The sequence below is a fragment of the Pogona vitticeps genome, chromosome 5, assembly GCF_051106095.1.
Source record: "Pogona vitticeps strain Pit_001003342236 chromosome 5, PviZW2.1, whole genome shotgun sequence".
Classification (NCBI taxonomy): domain Eukaryota; kingdom Metazoa; phylum Chordata; class Lepidosauria; order Squamata; family Agamidae; genus Pogona; species Pogona vitticeps.
In genome coordinates this window covers 150,915,612-150,939,897 of record NC_135787.1, presented here as the reverse complement: position 1 = coordinate 150,939,897, position 24,286 = coordinate 150,915,612, and the positions used below count along the sequence as shown (strand labels likewise).

Sequence of the window (24,286 nt, the reverse complement as noted above, 5' to 3'; positions counted from 1 at the left end):
GCAAATGCATCTAATATTAAACAGTAAGAGTTCTTACCTGGTTTAAACCACAATATTTGGTAATGCCATCAACTAATTCTGACATCAACTGCACTTCATGAGACTTCTTATTATTCATGAAGTCATCTGTTTTGATCTCTACACCTGATAAAAAAATGGGGAAAATGATTTCTTTACTGCTAGCACCTGCTGCAGAATAGTCCTTCTATTGGGTTCTGCTACATAGCCAGTTGGAGCTGTCTTCCTCACCTTGGATTTCTTTGAAGCTTTTTGACATTTCCCAAGCTGAAAGCCCAAACATGTAATTGTGAAGATATATATGTAGAATGGATCAATATACAAAAGAACAAATAGTGGAATAACATATAATATTAACAAAGGGATAAACGTGCTATGTCATTTTGTGCACTGCAAATGCATCATTAATTTCTTTATCTGAATACTGATAAATTTACTTACTAAAATCTGTCACTTAGGATCCAGTGTTTTGGGAAGGAAGATTTTTTATCAGATGTTACAGAATTAGTTACTGCAAACCTTGATGATTTCACATTAAAGTCTTGGCCTGAATTGTGCCTATAGTACTACAGCCATATCGTATCGTGTTTTCCCGAAAATAAGACAGGGTCTTATATTAATTTTTGCTCAAAAAAAAACCCTTTAGGGCTTATTTTCAGGGGATTTTTTTTCATGTACAACAATCTACATTTATTCATGTCATCTTCCGGTTGCTGCACAATGGTGGAGGGTGGGGTTTCACTTAACTGGAGCTTATTTTTGGGGTAGGGCTTATATTATGAGCATCCTGAAAAATCATGCTAGGGCTTATTTTCAGGTTAAGTCTTATTTTAGGGGAAACAGGGTACTAGTGAACTAATAATATCAAATATCACGCCCAGATATGTATTCCTCTGTATAGAAAAATCTTGGGTTGGGTATGAAGTATGTTAACTCTATATACTTCCTATTCAAATAAAATTCTATATAAGAAATAGAATTTGAAAGAAATCTGAAAGAAATCTGCAGATACAAATAACTGATACTTTAAATCAATTTCAAAGATGCTATGTTGCAGAGCCTGCAGTTCAGTATTCTATAACCCTGTAGATGTTTTATATCACTTTGGGAGCTACAAAACCCAGATAAAATTCACTACTTAAGAGGGGGGAAAGTATTTTTCTGTAAAAAATAACATTAGCACTGAATAACACACTTCCCACAAATTCTATCTTATTTTTTCTAAAACAAGCAGTATAGATCTTCAAAGCAATCACCAAGCACATTTGTTTGATAAAATAATGAAATACACATGAAAGAGATGTTTCAGGAAAAAATAGTTTGAATATAGTAACATTCCTCTCTGTCTTAAAAAAAAAAACACATCCAATTTGTTCCATTATATTTTTCAATAGTTAAGAAACACGCCTCTTTTTTGGGATAGAGAATTTAATCTAGAAATGTCTGGAAAACATTAATTTTAAAGGCCCCAGAGACCATATGAAAATACTCATATTACAATCCCAAAGTTACTGAAATTTGATGTTTGGCTTCTCCAGTGACTGCCAAATAAATCAAGTCTAGCTAATGAAGTTTCTTTTAGTAATAAATATAAGAAATATTTGTTATGATATACTTTGGTTCTATTTGCATAATTTCAGATTACAAAATGTCTTATTTGCATCAGCTATCAGATGCACCTTAAAGACTAACTGCTATATTTTAACGTGACTTTTCATGTATCAAGTTCACTTCCTCAGACATAAAAGTATCTCTCTTAGCAGATAGTCTTTAAGGTGCCACAATGTTTTTGCCTCCTTTTTATTATTACTGTATTATTATTATTGCTTTTGTTTTGTTTTCAGTCTGATATGCTTGCAAATATGCCCACATTGTCTATCATACAAGTTTTTAAAAAGAGAGAGTCGTCAGCTATACAAAAGTAAGAATGTTTCAATTACTATGCTACAATCCAGAACCACACGTACAGCTCTGCTGTCTCACTGTGGCTTGGTATCATTTTACTTTAAACAGAGAGCCAGTAAAAGTATGAAAAAGATAAAATCAGTGGTAAAGAGATCACTTTGGGTGTTTTAAAAAGATATTCCAAAGTTGTAACTTACCAGAACTTGGCTGAAGTTTCCCGTTCAGTGCTTCAAGCATCTGATCTAATGGAGTACACACCCCAAGGTTGGGCATAGAGTAGTACTTAGCGGCTAGAGCAAAAGCCTGAACATTGATCAGCCTCTGAGACATCTCACAGAAAATGTTATAGAATTCACAGGTTTCTGTAAAGAAGAAAAGGGAACTGGATTATTGTAATGGTTGAGTGAATAATATTAAGCAAGAGTGATACTTGAATTTTCTCTATGTAGCAGCTGTGAAGAGCACTGCTCCACCTTTTTAAATACTGTAAGAACTCAACACTTTAGTAGAACCAAGATTAACTATTTTAGAGATAATCAAGGAGAACAACATGGAAAGAGTGGGCCCAAGTCACAGGAGTGTTGCTGCCTGTGTTGTTCCAAAGGAACGGGAGTGCATTTTGCTACTTGGAAATTTTGTAGACTTTCAATACAAATAAAATCAAAGAGAAATTACTACTGACTAACATAACTAACTGACTGTTCATGTACAATTTTATATTGTTTCTGTATTGTTGGATATTTGAAGCAGAGAATGCACAAAAAGACAGAAAAAAGGTGTCATTCTAGGGTTGTTATTTATTTAAAAAAAACTTATTGTCAAATGGCAATTTGGCTTTTGAAATCGATTGGCAACACAACATTCAAATCTAAAACCATTTTTTAAAAAAAATTATCTGAATTTCAACTGTAGTTGGATTCAACTGAAAATACCCTTGTGCACCAGATACAAGGCAGTTTTTTGACTAAAAAAAATCCATGCCTCTTAGACCTCTGGGAGTTTCCCACCTGATAGAAAGTTACCTAGTTGATGTTTACTGGAATGACTCATCCATGCAAATTTGTTCACAGCTATTCTCATTCTCTCAACCATCCAGTCCAGAATCAGCATCAGATATGGGAGGTGGCATATGGGTCTAGCACCTATGGACTGCTCCACAAATTCTTCCAGGGAAAAAAGATGGCACTTGTCTTCTCCAAGAGTACCGGTTACTCCAGTTATTTATTTATTTATTTATTTGATTTATACCCCGCCTATCTGAACCAATGGACCACTCTAGGCTGCTATCCATCCTGTTTTGCTGTAGCCCACAAATTCCATAAATCCCATGTGTAATGGATACAACTGAATCTTAAATTCTTGTCCCTCAGAAAGTGGGAATACAGAACAATAATGTTTCTCATGCTGGAGGTAATACAGCCATCAAAGCTACTTTTGTGCCTCTGAGAGCATTATTCTCTTATACGTACACGCAGAGCATCTCCCTATTTCACAACCAAATCAAACAATTAAAATCATGTTTCAGTCTCCATATTTCATTTTTGAAGAATATACAATACTCACTTCTTTTCTTCTACACAGTTTTTAAATTATTTTGATTTTAGCAACTTAGGATGTGATAACATTGTAAACCAATGCAATCATTTGTATTAAAATATTGTAATTTGTCATGTTTTTGACTACAGCTGTTTTGTTTTGTGTCTTCAAGCTGGAACCAACTTATATGGGGTTTTCATGGCGAGGTATTTAAGGAATTGTATTCTCGAAGGCTTTCACGGCCAGGATCTGATGGTTGTTGTAGGATTTTTGGCCAAACAGCCCGGAAAACCTACAACAACTATTTATGGAATTGTTTTAGCAGTTCCACACACACAATATGGTTCCATAGCTGATCAGGGACTCCTGAGTCCTAGTTCATTTTCTATCAACTACATCACTCTGGATTTCCTGGGCTGTTTTCAGTTCATGTGAAATACCTCATGTCCTGCACTGGGATAAATGGGGGGAAACAGTGCTGGAGGAGAGCTTTACATACTATCACAAAGAGAAAGAAGTGGGTTCTGGATCAAATCAAGCCTGAATTGTCACTAGGACTCAACTGAGGTTCCTGAATTTTGGCATATTATGAGAAGGCAAGACTCACTGAGAAATGACAATAATGCTTGGAAAAACTGAATGTCAAGGGGGAAAAGAGGAAAACCATTCAATAATTGAGATTGACAGTCACAGCCTTTAGTTTGCAAGGTAGGAGTAGGGTTGCTAGTGACATGACTTTTTAGAGATTATTATTTATTTCGTTGATTTATTTAGTTGATTTTTATACCAACAGTCTGACCAATGATCACTTTGGGCTATTCACAGACAATAACTAGGATTGCTCTGAACAGGAGGAGAGGGCCACAGCAATATCATGTTTCCCCAAAATATGACAGGGACTTATATTTATTATTTTTGCTCCAAAAATACATTAGGGCTTATTTTAAGGGGATTTTTTTTTCATGTACAACAATCTATATGTATTGAAATACAGTCATGTCATCTTCTTCTGGTTGCTGTACAATTGTGGAGGGCGGCCTTTCACTTAACTAGGGCTTATTTTTGGAGTAGGGCTCTTATATTAGGGGCATCCTGAAAAAAAATCATACTAGGGCTTATTTTCAGGTTAGGTCTTATTTTGGGGGAAACAGGATAACAGTGATCCTTCAACCTGCATTTTTTTTTCCACGTCCCCAACTTAGTATAGTACTCTGCAACACAACAACAGCTCTGTTTCTCTCCCAGATAAGCTAACTCTCTGGCCAAGAAGAACGTCAGTGGATATCTGGGAGTCTTCGCTGTCCCAGCAGCTGAGGTAAGTGCGTCTTCTCTTTCCCCCAAGTGTGCTCCGACCCAGCACGGAATACAAAGGGAAAAGCGACGAGAGGCGCCAAACACGAAAACTCTTGAGCTGAAACCCGTGGCGTCAGAAACAAGGCGCGCCAGGGAACGAGTTATACTCCTCCCGGCCTGGGGTCGGGCAGGCTCTTACCGGCGCCGGCGGCTGCCTCCTCGAAAGGGCGCGGCGGCGCCGGCGGCGGCTCCTCCAGCAGCTGCCTCAGCCTCTCCCCGCTCAGGGCTTCCAGCACCGCCTCCGGGGGAAGCGCCACCATCTTCTCCCACAGGCCCCGCGTGTAGAAGTCCACGGTGTGGGCCCGGCAAAGCGGCAAGACCCGCCGCAGGAACTGCGCCACCGCCCGCACTCGCACCGCCACCGCCGCGGGAGACGGCTCCGGAGGCAAGGGATGGGCCTCACCCGCAGCCCTCCTCCACATCGCGGGTCGCGCAAGAGGGAAGGGAGAGCCGGCGGAGGGTCGGGGGACGATGGCTCGGCGATCGATGGAGAGCACCTGTTCGTCCCGTCAATGGATGCCGCCGTCTGTCTGACTCTCGCTCTGCCCAGGCAAAGGGAATCGAGCACCGAGATCAAACCGTATCTATGCGGCGCGCGTGTGATGACGACAACTGTGCGGGACGAAGTCGGAAGAGTGGTATCGTGATGGCGCCTGTGGCGGGGAGAACGGAGTCTCCGGGTTTAAAGAGCAATGAGCCAAGAGACAAAGCGAAGGCACATCCGAGTCGCAAAAAGCCGTGGAGACGGGACCCGCGGCTTCTGAGGGGGAGCATCCGGGAAGGTAAGAACAGCAGCGACGGTCCCAGTTCCCAAATGTCTTTGTGGTTTCTTTGTTCTCCCTTTAACCGCGTTTTCGTGAAATCATCAGAACTTAGTTTAAGTGGCTGATGTTTTTTTGTGAGCTTCAGAGCGTTTTCCCGGACCAAAGAAATTGCTAGAAACTGTATGGTTCCGTAAGCGTGTCGTCCCAACATTATGTCTTTTTTTGTCCCAATATTCCTAAAATTCAAACTCGTGTACAATGAAAGAACAGCATCGGTAGATTTTTAGCCAGGTTGATCTAATTTTTTTATAAGAACCCCAGAATACCGTACGGATGTTTTGTGGAAAAGGCATATTTTTACAATTAAAATACAAGGGACTAGTGAACACGCTCGGATCGTAGCGATTTGTTTCACAATCGCAAGTGAACTTTTTTTCCACAGACGTTCGCAGTGTTTAGCTTTCAATGGTTGTTATTCTATTGTTATTAAAAAAACGAAGAGCTTGAAATCCTTGCTTATTTCCTGGTAATCATGTGACATTAGATTTTTATTTTCTTTCTCTGTATGTGCCATCAGATCAGAACCGACATATAGCGATCTTAATAGGGTTTTCAAGGTAAGTAGTAAGATGTTTAAGAAGTGTATTTACCAGTTCCACACAATCCCCCAGTGAGTTTCTGCAGCTAAGTAGAGATTCAAACCCTGGTCTCCAGAGTCCTAGTTTATCACTGTATCCACTACAGCACACCACACAACACTGCACACTTAGGACAACCTAATTTAAAGTAGACTGAATCCAGATACGTCCCATTGGAGGAGCCCCTGCATATTACCCTAAGTTTGTGCTGTCACAATGGCTACTCTCTAGGTTAGAAGAGGTTTGGATCTAACACAGTGCAGCTCTTCCATTTTGTGCCTCTTCTTCAGCTTTTCAGCCAGATAAGTTATACTGGAGCAAGAAGTTTCTGTCCATTCCAGATCCACTATAACAAGCCCATTTTCAGTTAGGATTGCATTGTGAATCGGCTTTATCTTCTTATCGTCTGTTTTAAAACTGTGGTGCAGATGTTATGGCTTTAATACCAAACTGGTATGTTCGCTCCTGTTTCCTCCTATACTGCTTTGCTTGATGTGCAACCTAATGACATCTTCCGCAGAATATAAACATTTGGCAACTGCTTTGTGATAGTTTTATGAAGCTCTTAATGGTATTGCCTCGCTGAAGGTTTTAGAGTTTCCCTTAATAGCCAAAATGTTTGTCTTTGCTTTTGTATTCAAATAAATCTTATGAGGTAGATTATCATTCATTTGCAGAGAATCATGACCGTACGTGAGTAGCTTCCAAAAAGACTTTGTTATAATTAGGTTATGATTTGATAAGCATTTGCTTGTGACTGAAATAAGTTTAACTGAAAGCAGTGGCATTTGCTTGTTCATGAATATATATTGGGTTGCACTATACACTCATCTCCCTTAAATCTCAATTTCTAACCCTGGAAGGGCTTAACTCTCTCATTTTCTAAATCAGTTCAGCATTTCCTATTACAGCTACTTGCTATTGCAAAAAGTGCACCCAGCCTAAACTCGTGCTTGAAAATGTTTCCAGGAAAGCTTGTTTTGGTGCCAGTGATTTATAGTGCATTGGGCCTAACATGAACTGCCATGTATCAGTTGTCAATACCACAATGGGCATACATCCCCAGAGATGTCTTGTAGCTCTTAGTAATTCTGTTTGCCTCCCCTCTCAAGCCAATCTTCTCTAGGTTTGCACTGATGATAGGAATAATAAGTACTAACTGCTTCTTATAGAACTTTTGTCAAGGAAGGTAAAGTTATTCCCCTTTAGACTAAGTGGGATTTGGAAAGCCACTTTTATAGAATAGTCTAACATTAACCCATTATAGCCCAGGATATTGATGTAACAACATCATTACAATTTGAAGAAGTAGTAACAGAGTAACATGATAAATTACCTTCCAAACAATGTTGGTATGTCTTTAGTTAGTGCTAAGCATGTTTTCCCAAGAGGGGATGGTAAAATAGCTGCAGATAATGTCTGAATCTCAGCAGTACAATGCAACTAGAGTAAGCTCACTGTATCATTTGAAGTTAAGATGTGTTGACTCTCCAAATTACCACTGTAGTTGTGAGATTTTGGATTTTGGTCAATATTTGCTGTTGAGGTTTATAAAACATCTAGCATGCTGCAGAATATTTGGTTCCATTATGATCTTTGCAAACAACTTTGTCAGATATAACTGTCTAAGACTGATGGTAGAATTTCTGAATAATACTGAATTTGCCTACTGCTCCCTTATCACAAAAACATATTGAGGAATTGTCAGAAGGTTCGTTGGAGGTTTTGGATGGTCCCAAATTTGACGCAGAAACAGACACAGTTGAATTATTCAAACTATAATTGTTTTTATTTAATGGTAACAGCGGTGTATCAATGACAACTTCTGTGAGTATGAATGAGTCCCAATCCTTCAACTGTCCCTCAAAGAGTCCATCATGATTATAAGAACTAGAGTCTCCTTTCAAAACTGGGGTGCCGGACCAAAACGCTCTTTGTCGCTGGGCTTCCTCAAAGGTGCGCTCCTTACTGCGCATATAGTACTGCAGCACGGATGGCGGGCCCAATCCCCCTCTGGGGTGGCTTGTTAAAGGTGGGGGCCAGCCATACCACCTTCTTCCAGGGACCGCGTCCCCTCAGGAACACCACCACGACCCATCCTGAGGTTTCCCTTATTGTCACTCCTTCTCCCTCCAGTGCAGGATTAGGCGGCAGACCTCCAACTTTCAAGTTGGGGAAGTCCTTTAGCAAGTTACTCACATTCTCCTTCTCCTCCTCCTCCTCTCTCTTGCTTGTCTCAATCCAAAAATCCCATGCTCCTGTCCCCACTTTTATGTCTTTCTCCCACATGCCTATCAATTGCTCTTCCTCCTTCCCTTTCCCTTCCTCCAAGAGACAAACTTCTATTTTAACCCTTTCATCTCTCACTCCCTTTATGTCCTTGTTTTCCGGAGGAGATGGCGCACTCCTATCCTCTATCCTTCACAGGAATACTGCTGTAAAATGTTGACATATAATATAAAGGATGTAACTGTCTGTGAGTAAGGCCGATTGAATTCATTGGGATTTACTTTGGAATAGACATGCATAGAATCACAGAATCACAGAGTTGGAAGAGACCACAGGGGCCATCGAGTCCAACCCCCTGCCATGCAGGAACTCCATCAAAGCACTCCCTATAGATGGCCATCCAGCCTCTGCTTAAAAACCTCCAAAGAAGGAGACTCCAACACACTCTGAGGCAGCATATCCCACTGCAGACCAGCTCTGACTGTCAGGAAGTTCTTCCTGAGATTCAGGAGGAATCTGTTTTCCTGTAGTTTGAAACCATTGCTCCTTGTCTTAGTGTCTGGAGCTTTGGAAAACAAATCTGTCCCTTCCTCGACATGACATCCCTTGAGATATTTGAACATGGCTATCATGTCCCCTCTTAACCTTCTTTTTGTAAGACTAAACATTCCCAGCTCCCTAATCCGCTCCTCATAGGACATGGCTTCCGGACCTCTGACCATTTTGGTCGCCCTCCTCTGGACATTTTCCAGGTTGCTAAAAAAATTATAGAACGATAAGAAATGAGAACTCTTATTTAATTTAGTCATTAATTGCCACTATACCATATACAGTTGTCTGCTGTAAAATTCAAACTAGAGTGTTGCAAGGAAGATAATAGCATTATTTCAACAGAGAGAAAAAATCTGCAAAAAGTAATATTGGATTTAAAAATAACTAATATGATTTTAATCAGATGTGTTTTTTTCTGATACCTTCAGGTCAAGGTTTTGCGTTTTGGAGAAAACAAAAGATCCAACGTGATTATAAAAAGTTACTGAAAAAGGAGGGCAATGCTAATTCCAGAAAGAACATTGGGTACACAGACGATTACCCAGATCACTTGAAACATCTTTATCTAGCTGAAGAAGAAATGCTTAAGAAACAAAGCCGTGTTTCAAGATCAAGAAATAAAAGTTCAGCTCCACAAGAAGAACAGGACACAGAAGCATTAAAGTAAGTCATTTTCTGAAAGTTGCTATTTCACAATAACTTCCTCTCATATGTGAGCATAGTTTCTTTTTCTGGTTTGTAGTTTCTCAATACTTTTTCTATTTGTATTTTTCTACCAGCCAAGTGGAATCTTTAGTTTTCCAAGTTCTACCAGAAGGATAAAGCACCAAACAGCAGTATGAGCAAATTGAGTAGAGTATCTCCCATGCCAGGATCCCTTTCAGACCTTGTACTTGTATAACACTGGTTATGGTGGAGGCTGGGTTGGCCTACATGGAATTTGCTCAGAAAGACAACCCATATGTCCTTGTTTGAGCCATTCCCAGATCTGGCACTGCAGCTCCACTTCCTCCATGTGCCAAGATGACATTGAAGGCACCAGAGGTTACTAGCTGGCTTTTCATTTGTTGAAATATCCCACCACCATTCTAGCAGCTATTGGAGCCTCCGGGAGCCTTCACAGCATGAAAGTATGAGATGGAGTTTTCTCTGTTTTGCCACATTCAACACAGCATTGACCTAAATCATTCTATTACAAAAGTTGTTATATTTCTAAACCAAATAAGTGCAGTCTAATTTTTTTAAAGATTGTAATTTATCAGTGTATTTGTTTAATGATTACAGCCCTGTTATGCTTCATGTTTTACCTTACACTTCTGTCTGCATACCTATTGGACATGTTAGCATATCACAATGAACCATGTTTTGTGGCTTTAGCTAAAACCACAGATAGCAGAGCAGGTGACAAAACCAAAGAAATGAAAAGAAAACAACCATGTGGTTTATCTTTCCCCTTTTCTGACTTGTTTATGTCATGACCATTCTGCTACCTAGAGAAGCAAGCCAGTTGAAGTGGCAAATAACAAGCCATGGTTTCAACAAACCTGTGTTTGTAGGCCAACAATAGATTGTCTTTGTAGCTTCTAAGCAAAGCATGGGTTTTCAGCAGAGGCAGATTTTCATATTACAGTAGAGCATCTTTCATGAAACTACACTATAGTGTCTAATTATGGGCATATATAGGTAAATGTAAAGGTTCCCCTTGACATTTAGTCCAGTCGTGTCTGACTCTAGGGCGGGGTGCTCATCCCCATTTCCAAGCCATGGAGCCAGCATTTGTCTGAAGACAGTTTCCATGGTCATGTGGCCAGCATGACTAGACACAGAACACCGTTACTTTCCCACCGAGGTGGTACCTGTTTATCTACTTGCATTTTTACATCCTTTCAAACTGCTAGGTTGGCAGGAGCTGGGACAAGCGATGGGAGTTCACTCCGTCGCATGGATTCGATCTTACGACTGCTGGTCTTCTGACCTTGCAGCACAGAGACTTCTGCAGTTTAACCCACAGCACCACCACATCCCATATGGGCATATATAACCTCTGGTTTATTGTGGGTGATGTATTCCAAATGCAAGTGTATTTTGAAATGCATATACTGTCTCAAGAATGGACAATTTTGCTGGACCCAGAGGTCAATTTAAAAAAGTTTAAACAGATAAAGAATGGCTTTTATGGTTAATGGTCTGAGCCTAACTGTGTTTGTTCAGAACCACAAAACCAAATTACTTTGACTTTAATTGAACTTGCAAGTAAGTGTGTTTAGATTATGGCTTCTGTCTGGTCCAGATAAGTGAACAGCTGTTGTTTAGTTTGCAGGTTGAGCAAGTGCTATTTTTTAAAAAAATTCAGTGCTAGACAGAACATACTTTCTGAATTCAATTTTCAATTAGAGTATTTTTTAAAAGATTATCAGTTATATATGGTTTGAAATAGAAAGATTCATGAAGCTATTGATATTGGTAAAATTATATTCACGTGCAGGCGGCATTGCCTTTGCACGAAGAGATCCAGAATGCCAGGTTGTATCAGTTGAATCATGTTGTTCCTGGCTTAGTTCTCCTGAAAGACAGTAGTGGCAAAGGAAGGTACTTGGTGACAAGTCGTTCATAGCCAGTTGTCTTGTTACACATTTCAGCTGCCACTACCGTTTCCTGGACGGTAACAAGAGAGCTATCTCCTAAATAATTTCATCAGGGCTGTCAAATTCTCTCTCACACGCAGTATAATTTGAAATTCATGGAAAAAGTCCTGTCCTGAAGGTGTATTTTAATCACTGGTGTGTTTGTGTAACCTAGATACAATAGTATTCAGCAAAAGCCTAAAGCAAAGAGCTCAAACCAGAAAGCAAAAGAAGATTATGAGAGAATAAAAGCTGAGAGAGAAAAGAAAAAAGAGGTATGCAAGCATTTTTTTTGGATTTTTTTTTGTTTTTGTTTTTTTGTTAAGGGGTGTTTCTTGATGCACTCATGGGTTCACACAGAGAAGTAATGTATCAAAGCGTGGAAATAAAATCTGTTTGTACCAGAGTTTTTGATGCCTGTGAATCTCATTCACGAACACTTTAATGTAGAGATGGAGAATGGAAGTTGCTACTGATTTTAGGCGATTTTGTCGTTCTAACATAGGGCCTGAGAATGGCATTGTATATAAGCATACTTCTCAAAACCTCATACTAATGTTTATATAACTCCATCCATACTCAATTGGAAAGGAACAAAACTTTCAACAGTGTGATGCTTTCACAAATACTGGGACTGAACACCCAGGTATGGAAGAGCAGGACAAAAATGAAGGTGCATGTGCTTTATTTTTCTGAGTGAGAAGGCCAATCGAATGTGGACTTTGTTGCGCAAGAAAATGCAATTCTGTTGTCAACGGTCAGAATCCTATTACCGTATGTATCCCAGCACAAGTCAGGCAGTGCAAATTGTTGATGGTTGAGAAGTTGAGGCTTATATTCTTGCCCTAGGTAAGAAGTCACAGCTTACATTATTTGTCATATGTACAAAAAAAGAAATACAAGTATCATCTTCTTAACTCATGGCAATTTGATGCATTGATTTACACCATTTGACTTATGCTTCTGCAGGAGCCTCATGGTGCAGTAGTTAAACTGTTGTACTGCAGCCAAAACTGTTCACAACTTAGGGTTCAATCCCAAATGGCCAGTTCAAGGTTGACTCAGCCTTCCATCCATCTGAGGTTGGTAAAATGAGTACCCAGATCACTGGGGGGAGGGGGGCAATGTGTAGCCTGCATAATTAACTTGTAAACTGCCCAGATAGTGCTTTAAGCACTATGGGGCAGTATATGAGCAGAACACTTTTTAAAATTTTCTTTTTGTTGGAACTTTTGCTAGTCAGTTACTGGTAGTCTGACTTGTTATATAATGCCTTCTTTTAGTATGAGTCATTGTCTTATATCACATCAGCAAAGTAAAAATAAAACATTGCACAACTGATAATTCAAGAGTCAGTGCAAGCATTCAATCTGTGTGGTGCAGCCACTTTCACAATAGAAATGACATTTGATACTGTCCTTGCGCAAACTCTATTAATACATATCTGATAATATGGTGGGCCTTGTACTAGTGCAGAAATGCTGTTGGATATGGAACAGACCCCGAATAACAAATGGGCTGTGTTTAAGGAATTCTGGCACTCAGCGATAAAAATATTCTAATTTAAATGAGTAAAGTTAATTAATACATTTTAAAGATGAATGACCTTCATGGTCATGCCCTCAAGATCCCATTCATATGCATACTTATCAACTTCCAGATGCTTAACTGTAGTGGTATTCAAGCTATGGTAGAGACAGAACACACCCTTGATTGTTGCTAGAGCTGTCTGTTGTGTCCTTTGGACTACATCTTCCAGCACCGTTACAGTTCTAGTCCAAAAACACAAATCTGTACAGATGTATTTGTTGCGTCATGCTTAGAAAAAAATAATTTCTGAGAAGTGGGAAATGTTGTACCACTATTATTTACACTGAATTTTCATTTCAGGCAGCCAGACAAAGGAGAGAAGAAAGAGAAAAAGCACAGAAGCTCTACAAACAGAAGAAAATGGAAATGTATAAAATGTTAAGTAAAAGAACTAGAAAAGGACAGCCAAATCTAAATGTACAAATGGAGTACCTCCTCCAGAAAATACAACAGACTCCATGAATATTTATTATCTTTACTACAGATTCAAACAAAGATGTTTTGTAATATGGATTTCTTTTTAATAAAAGCTTTCAGTTTTGGATATTACCGTCTATAAGTTATAATGAGAGTTTGTTAAGGGTGTTTGTTGTTGTGTACTGTCAAGCAAGAGCTGACTTAACAGCCACCTTAACAGAGCTTTCAATGTAAGTGAAAATTTTAAGTAGTAGTTTTGCCAGTTCCACATCCCAGCAATTTTCCATAGCTGAGTTGGGATTTGAACTCAGGTCTATTGAATCCTAGTCCATCACTCTTTCCACTACACCACACTGGGTATCCATGTTAAGAATACCAGAGAGTAAAATCAGATTGCAGATCCTCATTTTCTAATTGAATTTGCACAAGTGGGTCCTATAACCTTTGTTCCTGCTAAAATATCCGAGTTCTTCTCTTTTAGACTGCAGTCCTATTCGCACTTATAAAAGTAGGAGTTCCTGTTGTATTTACATCAGAAAGTATTTACATCAGAATTTACTGTTTTCTTCAGCCAGCTGTTTATTTGTCTACCAACAACTTTTCCTGTAGTTATGATTACTGTTTGCACCTGTTTCAGTGCCAAATTTTATTCTTCCCTTTTTATTTACATTTGAAAATCAACTAGAGTGATGGGCACAGTGTTCTCAGCATAACTTGATGCATTGCAGAAATATATCACTGCACTGAAAACGGCTTTTGAATGTTATCAGTTGCAATAGGGTTCAGACTATGAAAGCTTATGCTGAATAAAACCTATTAGTCTTAAGGTACCACAAGATCATTTTACTGTTTTTGCTGCAAAAGCCTTGAATATATATTGTGTACTACTCTGCTATAAATTCATGTTGTCATGAAAAAGCTGAGTTTGGAAGCAAAACTATATTGGTTTTAAAAGGATGACTAATATATCAATAGAAAAATGACAGCAGTTAAGTTTACAAGTGACTTGTGGTTTGATTTGAGAAGCTTGTATCCATCCCTAAGGCCAAAATGAATGCATCTGAGAGGTTGAAAAACAGGGAAATATTTGAAATTTTCATTTACTTCACCGTTTCAGAATCGCATTTCATTTTGTGAGACAATGCTTAACACTTTGATGCTGTGTGTCTTAAGACGTTTCACTCAAACCCTTAGCAGCTGCCACTGCTTCCTTCCTCAAGCTTTTCCTCTACTGATCTTTTTTCCCAAGGCATTTCTGCCTTCCAGTCTTCTCTTCATGCTCATTGCCTAGCACAGTCTTCTTATCAAAGTCCATTTTCCTTTCAATTTCCACCATTAGTGACTTGAGGTTGTTAGATACTCTGGCAGTGAGTTCACATGAATGCCTATTGCATGCTCTGTGAATTTTTCTGATGGCTTCATGGCTGGAAATAATTTATGCTTCTGCATTAATATGCCTTTCAGCATTTTTCTCGTACTTTGGTTCAGTTTACAGTATATAAAGTTTATGCTTGCACAGTACACTCTAATGTGTATCTCAAAACCAACTGAGTTTCAATACATCCTCCTAGATATGTGTGTTTGGGACTGCAGCCTCAGTAGCTTAAGTTAGAATATAAACTAAGTTCTGCATTTCTCATGGAATTCACTGATAATTTTGTTTCTGTTCATCTATGACCTTTGGTTAGTGTCTTTCTGGAGATGGCTCAGCACAGATGGGAAAAGTGACATTTGTGGACTGTGACTCCCCAAATCCTCTAGATGGCGCAGCCACTGGCTGTACTGCCTGATCAACCTGCAAGATGTAATCCAAGACAAGTTCTGCCTCCTAGCAGGGTTATGAAGAATATAAATCAGCAGCCTGTCCAGATGTTATACTTGTCATGACAATCAAAACCCCATGACATGTGTTCTGATACCAAGGTGTGTCAATAATAGAATGTATATGAGGACTGCTCACTATGTTATGAACACATTTAAGAGTTATAATACAGTATGTAAAATAATATGACTGAAGAAATGGAAAATGTATTTGAGCCAATTACTATAAGCAAGTGTGTATCTGAATAAGCTCAGATTTTAGTGTATATCTGATTGCAGTCTAGCTATATATTTAAACAGCTGGGTTTCAGAAAACCTTGGTGATCCTCCAGTAGATTCATGGTATGAATGTGAATGCCAGAATCCTGCCTACAGAGCTAATTGCCAGAGGGGGCTATTGTTTTTAATCAACTTGCTGTCATCCCTTCTGGTGGACAAAAGCTGCTGCTAATTCACCTGCATATTATAACCACGTGGAGTCATACCCTGTGAACATGGTTCAAACATTGATGTTTATATTACATTTATGAATTAATGAAGGAGGACAATGTGTGTAGAATTTTTGTTGCAACAGATTTTTGCAGAAACCTTTTGGCTGTATGATCTTTATGTACTGATTACAGAAATTTAAATAGTGAGAGAGTTAAAAAGTCTGTTCAATTTGTTTTGATAGTGTATTCCTGCTGATTATATTGATATACTTGTGTGCAACCATTAACTAATTATCTGAAATACAGTATTGCAGTGGTGCCCCGCTTAACGATTACCTCATTAAACGACGAATCCGCTTGATGAGGTTTTTGCGATTGCAAAATGATGTTTTAATGGGAAAAAATCGCTTAAGTATTGGTTCCCTGCTTCGGCAACCAATTTTTTTCTTAATGATGGTTTTAAAACAGCTGATCGGTGGCTCTCAAAATGGTCGCCCGCTGTGCAAAATGGCCCCCTGCTATTTTTAGGGTGGATTTTTCGCTGTACAGGCACCGGAAAATGGCCACCCTATGGAGGATCTTCACTGGACGATTAGGTATTTAGCCCATTGGAACGCATTGAACAGTTTTCAATGTGTTTCAATGGGGTTTTTTCCCCCGCTTGACGACGATTTCGCTCTACAGCGATTTCGCTGGAACGGATTAACATCAAGTGAGGCATCACTGTATTTACATTTGCAGCAGTTCTTCAAAAATGTGTGCCTTTGATAAAACTCCAAAATGTAAGTGTTTTGCTGCAAAGGGAGAAAAGGGAGGGACACAACTTCAACTTACTGTTCCTGCTTTTAGTGTGGTTGAACAGTTGTTTGGAGGCTTCTGATTTTTATGAAGAAAACTCCACTGGGTGGAGGCATGGAGCCGAATTTCACTAGCAAAAATAATATGTGTCTGATAGTTGAATAGTAAACAGCAGTTTTAAAAAATCCAGGGCTATAATACATCATTCCGAGGTTTTAAGAGCTTACCATTTAACAAAAATAAGTATGCTTGTTAAAGCATTAACTGGGACCAAATCCTAAGTTTTCCGTTTTGCTCTCGCACTGCAATCACATACACCCGACAAGGGATTGTGCAGCCCTTGCGTGATGCATCTTTGCCATATAAGACACTTCTGACAGCGGTCTCCCACACCCAAGAACTGCAGCAAGGGACTTATAGGATCTCTGGAAGGATTTAGTGACAAATTGGACACCAAAGATTCTTGCAGCATTGTCACTAATGCAGTAGCTTCAATCAAACAGAGCTTTGAACACAGAGATTCATTTTATTTACAGCAGTAGTTTGAAAGGATCATCTCTTGTAGTGTCCCTCACAGCAAAACAACTGTTTCCAGATTGTTCATTACAATGAGCACTTCTAACGGAGAATTCAGAAAGGCTGGATAAAATGTTCCATTTCACAATGACCTTGATAATATGGAGGACTGAATCGTGTAATCCAATTTCAGTTATCTTCAGTCTGTACATTGAGAAATTACAATACTGTAGTATTTTCTGCTATCTATCCCAAGCAAAAAGATTGCACTGCTCATCACCAAATTTACTTGTGAACAATTTGTCCTAAACATACTCTGTCCTTGTTCATTTTAGATTGTTTTCTATGATGTTTTATTTCTGCATCCAAATACTTCCACTTGTGCCTCTGCATTTACACTTTATCTTGGCAATAAAGATATAGCCTTTTTCAGACAGGTTGCATATATCTGTAGAGCATCAGAGAGCTAGAAGTGCTGCTATGCTGAGGAGAACCCATATTCAGTCCAGTTGTATGTGCTACAATCTAGGTCGGATCTGTTGTCTTCAAGAAGAGAGTGCCATCATCCACCCTTGAGTAAATATTCAAAAATATTATTTTTAATATGCTAGAAGCAAAAATCATCTATAGTTTACAGGACTAGAATGATACATTACCCAGAGCTTTGACAGTTACTTTTTAAAGTTGTTTACTGTTATACATGCATTTTAAAATGAACTTTCTCATTTCTCCAGAATAACTAAAATAGCTTCTTCTAGTTACTTTTTAAAAATAACTGAGCCTTACAGGCCAGTGATCTGAGGTACAAAGCACATTTTCCTCCCATCCACCTTGTTGCTTCAAAACCTACAACAGTGGCAGCACCTCTAGCCAAAGGATTTGAGCCCTGTGATGTTCCTTCTCCACCATTTTAGTAAGTTGACATGTCTAGAGAAACAAGGTGTGATAGTTATATTGTAAAAGGAATCTTATTCCTTGCTTTTTACAGAAATTCAATTAAACGTAATTTAACTGTGCCTTAGTTATTACAAAAATGAATTAATTACCAATAACTTTTTGACAGTTACCGATAATTAGTTGGACAAAGGTGCCTTGTTTTTCCCTATCCTGTTTCTCCGAAAATAAGACCTAACCTAAAAAAAGCCCCAGTCTGATTTTTCAGGATTCTCATAATATAAGCCCTACCCCCAAAATAAGCCCCAGTTAAGTGAAACCTCGTTCTCCACAATTGTGCAGCAACCAGAAGAAAGTGCCATGACTGTATTTGAATAAATGTAGGTTGTTGTACATTTAAAAAAGCTGAAAATAAGCCCTAATGTGTTTTTCGGAGCAAAAATTAACATAAGACCCTGTCTTATTTTCGGGGAAACACGGTATTGCACTTTCCAAACTTTGGCATTGTCCAGCAAAATAATTGTGGCCAGGATTCAAAAATACACTGCTGGAGTTTACCACTTCAGTACAGGGATTGCCTGTTTCTGTGCTTTGGCCCTCATACTCAAGTTTGGAGACTTGTTCTGAAGCTATGAGGCATAAATCAAGAAAATGGGATGCTTCCAACATGGCAGCCCTGAAGTTTGAGATTCATTCTCAGGGTTTCAGAATGTGGAAGTCAGACATACTGACTTTTTGACATTTTGTCTTTTTCATTATCGTGCCTGCTCTAGAGCTGCTATGACTAGTATTCCCCAGTGGCCTTTAAATTTATCCTAGAGTCTCCACCTTGTCACAGACACACAATGTTGCCATTGTTTCTGAAGATCTTGGGCTTCAGCCCTGAAATATCAAGGAGTGTGATGCTGCTGACCCAGAAATCCTATCCATCAGTGGAATTAGAACTTCCCTCCTTGTACGCGCTATTTGTGCATAAAACCTGCTCTGGGGGGTTCCTCTGCTCAGGAACAGGTTTTTAATACATATAAATAGGTACAGAGGAAAGGGGATCTTTTCCCCTTTGTACTTCCAGGAGCAGTAAAACCCAGTGAAAATACACCATTCTATCCCAGTCTACATTTCTCTACTGATTTTACTTAATATCTGGTCATTTGGGATGTTAAGATATTCTCTAGATGAGTGATTCCCAACCTTGGGTCCCCAGATGTTCCTGGACTACAACTCCTAGAAATCATGGCCAGCACAACTAGTGGTGAAGGCTTCTGGGAGTTGTAGGCCAAGAACATATGGAGATCCAAAGTTGAGAACCCCTACCCTAAATGATGATCTTTGAGTCATGGGAACTATCTGCACAGTCAAAAAGTCTATAGTAAAAGGAAAATATAATTGATGACTTCTGTGAGACATCAAAGGCTACATTCTTAGAAGGATGAAAATGAAGGTGTCTTGGGCTTCTGTCTAGCAGAACAGAACAGAACTTCAGCTAATTCATTTTACAGCTGGGCTTTGCTATCTTTAATTGATAATCAGACCCAATACTCTTCTACTGAGAATGTCATTGTGACGTTCACCCTTATTATGTTGAATAGGTAATGCATTATTCATATTCTGTGCTAATATGGTTGAGAGGTGGGGCCACCAGAGATGTTAAAAAGGCGGAGCCTGAGAGGAGAGGGGGAGAGGAGAGTTCAGTCAGAGAGAGAGAGAGAGAGAGTTGGGAGATCTGAGGTGTGATTAGTCTGAGGAGTGAATAGTAACTTGTGAGATTTAAATAGAAGATTGATGCTTGATGAACGTGAAGCAAATACTTATAAATTATTAAAGAAATATCTGTAATTAATAGACCTCTTTTAAAGTGAAAACTGAATGGACCTTCATCTTTCCTAAGTAAGGTACGTTGATTTAGTGATCAAATGGTGGCAGCGTGTGAAAAGGTGTTTGGTTTGCCTTCGTGTGCTCTGTGTTTGGAAGACAAACAGGGGCCCCGAGGGGCAAACGTCACAGTCATGAATTACTAAATAGACAAAAAACATCGGAATGGTCAGCAGTCACCTTCCCTTTGGTTCTGGAGAGGAGTATGTGGTACATTAGCTTTGCGACCAAGAATTGTTTCTGAATGAAGCATGATGTCAGTGAAGTTAGAGGTCATGATGATCCATTCTACCTCTCTGGGTCTTACGACTGCCCTAATTGTTATCAGATATAAGCTATGGTGATGGGTGTCCTCCTCTATTAAGTACAGCAGGGCTGAGACCATGAGCAGCAGCAGGTTGTTGCTAATTAAACGGTTCCTGCTTTAATTTTTGGTTGCATGCAGCTCTTCTTTGACAAAAGTAGAGGAAAGAAAACTTTAGATCCACTGTTTTAAAGAAGAAAATTATGAAAATAAGTACTGGTGAAATGCTGGGAAATCACAATAAAATGGATAGAAATGTGATTAGAAACACTGGTGCAGCTATGGTCCAAGACATACATATAATAAATGGAACAAACAATACAAACTAAACCTCTTTAAAAATCAGCCAGTCTCCTATGAAGCATATTGCTCCCACTGAGACTTGATGGGTGGAGTTGTAATTTAATAATTTGTGCCTCAAACTGTCTAGAGTATAAGAATTTCCTCCAAGAGAAATTAGGAGGGGAAAAACAGTCTAATCAAGGAAAAATGACAGATGAACTGAAATAATGAGCAGTTGCAGTTCTACTATTATATGCTCTGTTGCTAAGGAGAAAGATAATTTGAGCACTTCCCAGAAACTTTGGTTGGTTGCAGTGTTCTTGAATAAAAGATTTTTTTTTTGTCTAAGAAGAATTATTGAGAGCACGTCAGAAGAAACATAATGACCGTGATTCACCTGATGGGATTCATGCAGGGCTTCCCTATTGTTGTATGTAGAGAGAGAACTCCATCCCCACGCAGTACTCACAATTGCACAGCGTTTCCTGCAAACAAGCCCAATAAAATCAAAGGCCACTTTGAGTTACACTCAGTGTAATGTGGTTTCAGTTACCCGCTAAGGTATCTGAAAGAGTTCTCCTGTCCCTGGTGTTTTTCACTTCAGAAGAATCTTTAGCTTATCTTCTAGGGCTTTGGCTGTACTGTATAGGATTTCCTACATTTAACCATATTTTGCAAGCCACTCTCTGTATAGGTCTCTGTGTCTGTGTCTGTATCTGTATCTGACCGGATAGCTCTCAGTGATTTCGGCATCTGGCTGCAGAACCAGAAGTTGAGAGTTCAGTTCCCCACTGTGCCACCTTCAAGGGCTGGACTTGATGATCCATAGGGTCCCTTTCAGTTCTGCAGTTCTAAGATGATGGTGGTGGTGGTGGTGGTGGTGATGATGATGATGATGATGATGATGATGATGATGATGATGATGATGATTACACTCAAGAAGAAGAAACAGATGTTTGGACAATTAAGATCTTATATTCAAGGATTAATTAAAAAGTGACTAATGCCCAGCCATATATCACAGTTTTGAATTTTGTCAGATCCAGGTCTTAGTCCATTAGAAGGCTACTGTTGTAGTTCTCCTTGTCCTGATACTGTTGTCCCTTTGCTTGTTCTCTCTTTCTGGGCCCAGTCCAGTATTACTCAAAGTGTGTAAGAGAGAGAGAGAGAGAGAGAGAGAGAGAGAGAGAGAGAGAGAGAGAGAGATTGGACAAGACAAAAGCATATTGCTAAATGTTGCCCTTTCTCCACTCTTTCTCTGCTTGGATGATCTAAGGCAGTCGGCCCCAACCTTGGGTCCCCACATGTTCCTGGACTAAAACTCCAAGAAGCCTTCATCACTAGTTCTGATGCTCAGTATTTCTGGGACTGGTAGTCCAAGAACCTCTGGGAACCCAAGTTTGAGAACCTCTGATCTAAGCAAACAGACTGCAGCAGTGAGCATGAGCAACAATCAGAAAATCAAGTACCTGCCAGGGCAGCCCCTCCTGAGTTTTTGGTGCCTGGTAATGCTGACACTTGTTCCTTGCCTTGCAAAAGTTTATTATACCTGCAATGTACTGGACTGGTTTTAGATGTAACATAAGGGTGATGATTGACTTTCTTTTCTGCTGGCTTTGTAGCATGGTAGGTAATACCTACATGTCTATTGAATGCCAAGTTGTGGCTAGAAAGAAACATAACAAAGCTCACAGCCCTGGAAGGCTTTAGATGGTTGGAGACTATTTAAAGATCTCTGAGGGGAAACCTGGATTACAAACATGGAATGTACAGGGTGTGTCTGAATTTCCACAATTCAGTAGCAGAAATGAAATAGGAAAGCTGTGTAGCCCTTTAATACACATAGATCAAGAAGGAGCCAAGCATAGTTAAAAAGTGCAACGCTGTCTACTGTGAGGGATTCTAATAATTCTGATACATCATGTCAAAGGTATAATCATAGAATTGTGGTGTGATCCTGTCACTTATCTCTGAAGGCTGTTCACAGAATCCAGGCTGCTGGGGGAAAAAATAGCATCTAAAATGCTGGAGGATCCTTCATGGACTGAAGAGACTCTAACTGGTTTTTGGTTTAATTTCCCCCCCCCCCAAGCAAAGGAGAGAAAAAAGGGGGGGAGGAGGGATATACACAAGGCAGTAAGTAGCAAGCTAGGCATAGACATTTTTATAAGCTGATTATATGTCCCAAAAAGATTTTGTTTACAGATTTTCATCAACAAAACAGCTGTTCATGTATAGGTACAGTAGTTAGATCTTCTGATAGTTGGATGATGGATGGTTTATGTTTATCTTCCCACCATGGGATATAAGTCTTTTTGGCAATGGTGGGAGCTCATAAAATCCAAACACAATGAATACCAATCAAGTTCCTAGCTTCAGATACATTGTTTAAATGCCTACAAACATGTGACTAAAATTATATGTAAAAACGTTTGTAATGCAAAATTAATTCACTGCAAGGTATGAAACCATTGAACATGCATGCAACCCCAATGCTTTGGAGAAACACTGTATAAATGGCAACACCCACATTTAAGCCGGAGTGGCCAGTTTCCTTCCAAGTTAACAAAATGGTGCCCAGTATGTCTGAAAAAAGGTGTAGCTTTAAGTCTGAGGAAGTATCGGATATTGAACTTAGGGCAGGTTTGCATTGATTTGGACAGTCCAGTTTTTGTTCTCTTTCATTCTCATTTCATTAAGATTAAATTCAGTGTTTTCCAATATACTTTTATAAATTATGGTTGCTGGTTTCAGTTTCTTTGAAGATGCAATTATCTTCTAATGAGTACACTTTTTCCTCATGGGAGAAGTCCCATACTTTTCAGATCAAGATTGCCCCACAGAGAGAATTTAGCATGTGCATATGGGTCAGTTGTGATTGATGAGAAATAATATTTCAGGCCAGCCTGGCTGCTAAAATTGTAGAAGGGGGAATGTCTTTATTGCTAGATGGACAGAACAGAGCACTCCAGGCAAAATGTAATATCTAATAGGCTGATTTCGTAATTGCCTATAGTTAGTTGAATCAGTATGTGTGTGCTCCATTTATTTGTGCGTGCTTATAATACAGAGTGAAAAACTGGAAAACTGTACAGTATCCACTTTCTGAAAATAGCAAACGCATATCCTTGATTGGAAAATGAGGAAACAATTCTCACTGTAAGAATTTCCTAAACACAGCATTAATTGTGTGAAATAAATTTTGAGAAATATACAATGGGGTGACACGAAGAACACACAATATCTGTGGTATAGCATGTTCACATGGCCACAGATATCTAAATAACCCATCTGTCCAAACTCAGAAATATACAATCTGCAATCCAGAGACATTCATTTCAATAACTTCAGCAGTATCCTCAGGAAGAAATATGCCTAAATGTCTGAAAGCCTGCAGAAACCAACAAAATTGCCAGTTGACAAACAATCTAAATGAACCACAACAGGCCCATGACCTCAGGCTTATACCAGTTTTAGCTGTATAGCTAGAGGGAGACCCCAGACTGTTACTTTTCAACCTTTTGGCTATGAGCTCTGTTCTTTAGAAAGTTGCCTCCACATGTGGAGGCTGAAAGAACCAGCTGTAGAGGGAAGGTGGAGTCAGCATGCTCTTCCTCCTATGTTTAGTATATTTGGATTTAGGAGGTCTGAAGAGGGCTGCTCAGAGAAAAAGCATTGGATTTTGTCATTGTTCTGATACATTCTGTTGAAGACCTTTAAATCCCCCCCAAAAGTTTTAGTG

General features: G+C 39.3%; 2 protein-coding genes across 2 annotated transcripts in view; one reads left to right on the top strand and one right to left on the bottom strand.

The window, feature by feature from the left end:
- The window catches only part of METTL25 (methyltransferase like 25), a 50,285-nt gene extending 44,943 nt beyond the window's left edge, over window positions 1–5,342 (bottom strand). The window contains exons 1-3 of the mRNA XM_020777808.3: window positions 4,952–5,342; window positions 2,121–2,285; window positions 38–144 (exon numbers count right to left, since the gene is read on the bottom strand). Coding sequence (XP_020633467.3) covers window positions 38–144; window positions 2,121–2,285; window positions 4,952–5,234 — 555 coding nt within the window. The 5' untranslated portion in view covers window positions 5,235–5,342. The remainder of the gene's footprint in view (window positions 1–37; window positions 145–2,120; window positions 2,286–4,951) is intronic.
- A 41-nt stretch (window positions 5,343–5,383) lies between these two features.
- Window positions 5,384–16,112, top strand: CCDC59 (coiled-coil domain containing 59). The gene is made up of 4 exons (XM_078376974.1): window positions 5,384–5,594; window positions 9,424–9,658; window positions 11,795–11,894; window positions 13,510–16,112. Exons 1-4 carry the CDS (start codon window positions 5,399–5,401, stop codon window positions 13,669–13,671), a joined length of 693 nt encoding a protein of 230 aa, XP_078233100.1. The 5' UTR covers window positions 5,384–5,398; the 3' UTR covers window positions 13,672–16,112.
- Window positions 16,113–24,286: the final 8,174 nt, after the last annotated feature.

Excerpts from the sequence above, each read along its gene's own strand:
- CCDC59 (XM_078376974.1), top strand. The coding sequence starts at position 5,399 with ATGCGGCGCGCGTGTGATGACGACAACTGTGCGGGACGAAGTCGGAAG. Across the intron at positions 9,659-11,794 it reads CAGGACACAGAAGCATTAAA|ATACAATAGTATTCAGCAAA; the intron begins GTAAGTCATTTT and ends TGTGTAACCTAG. Across the intron at positions 11,895-13,509 it reads AGAGAGAAAAGAAAAAAGAG|GCAGCCAGACAAAGGAGAGA; the intron begins GTATGCAAGCAT and ends TTTTCATTTCAG.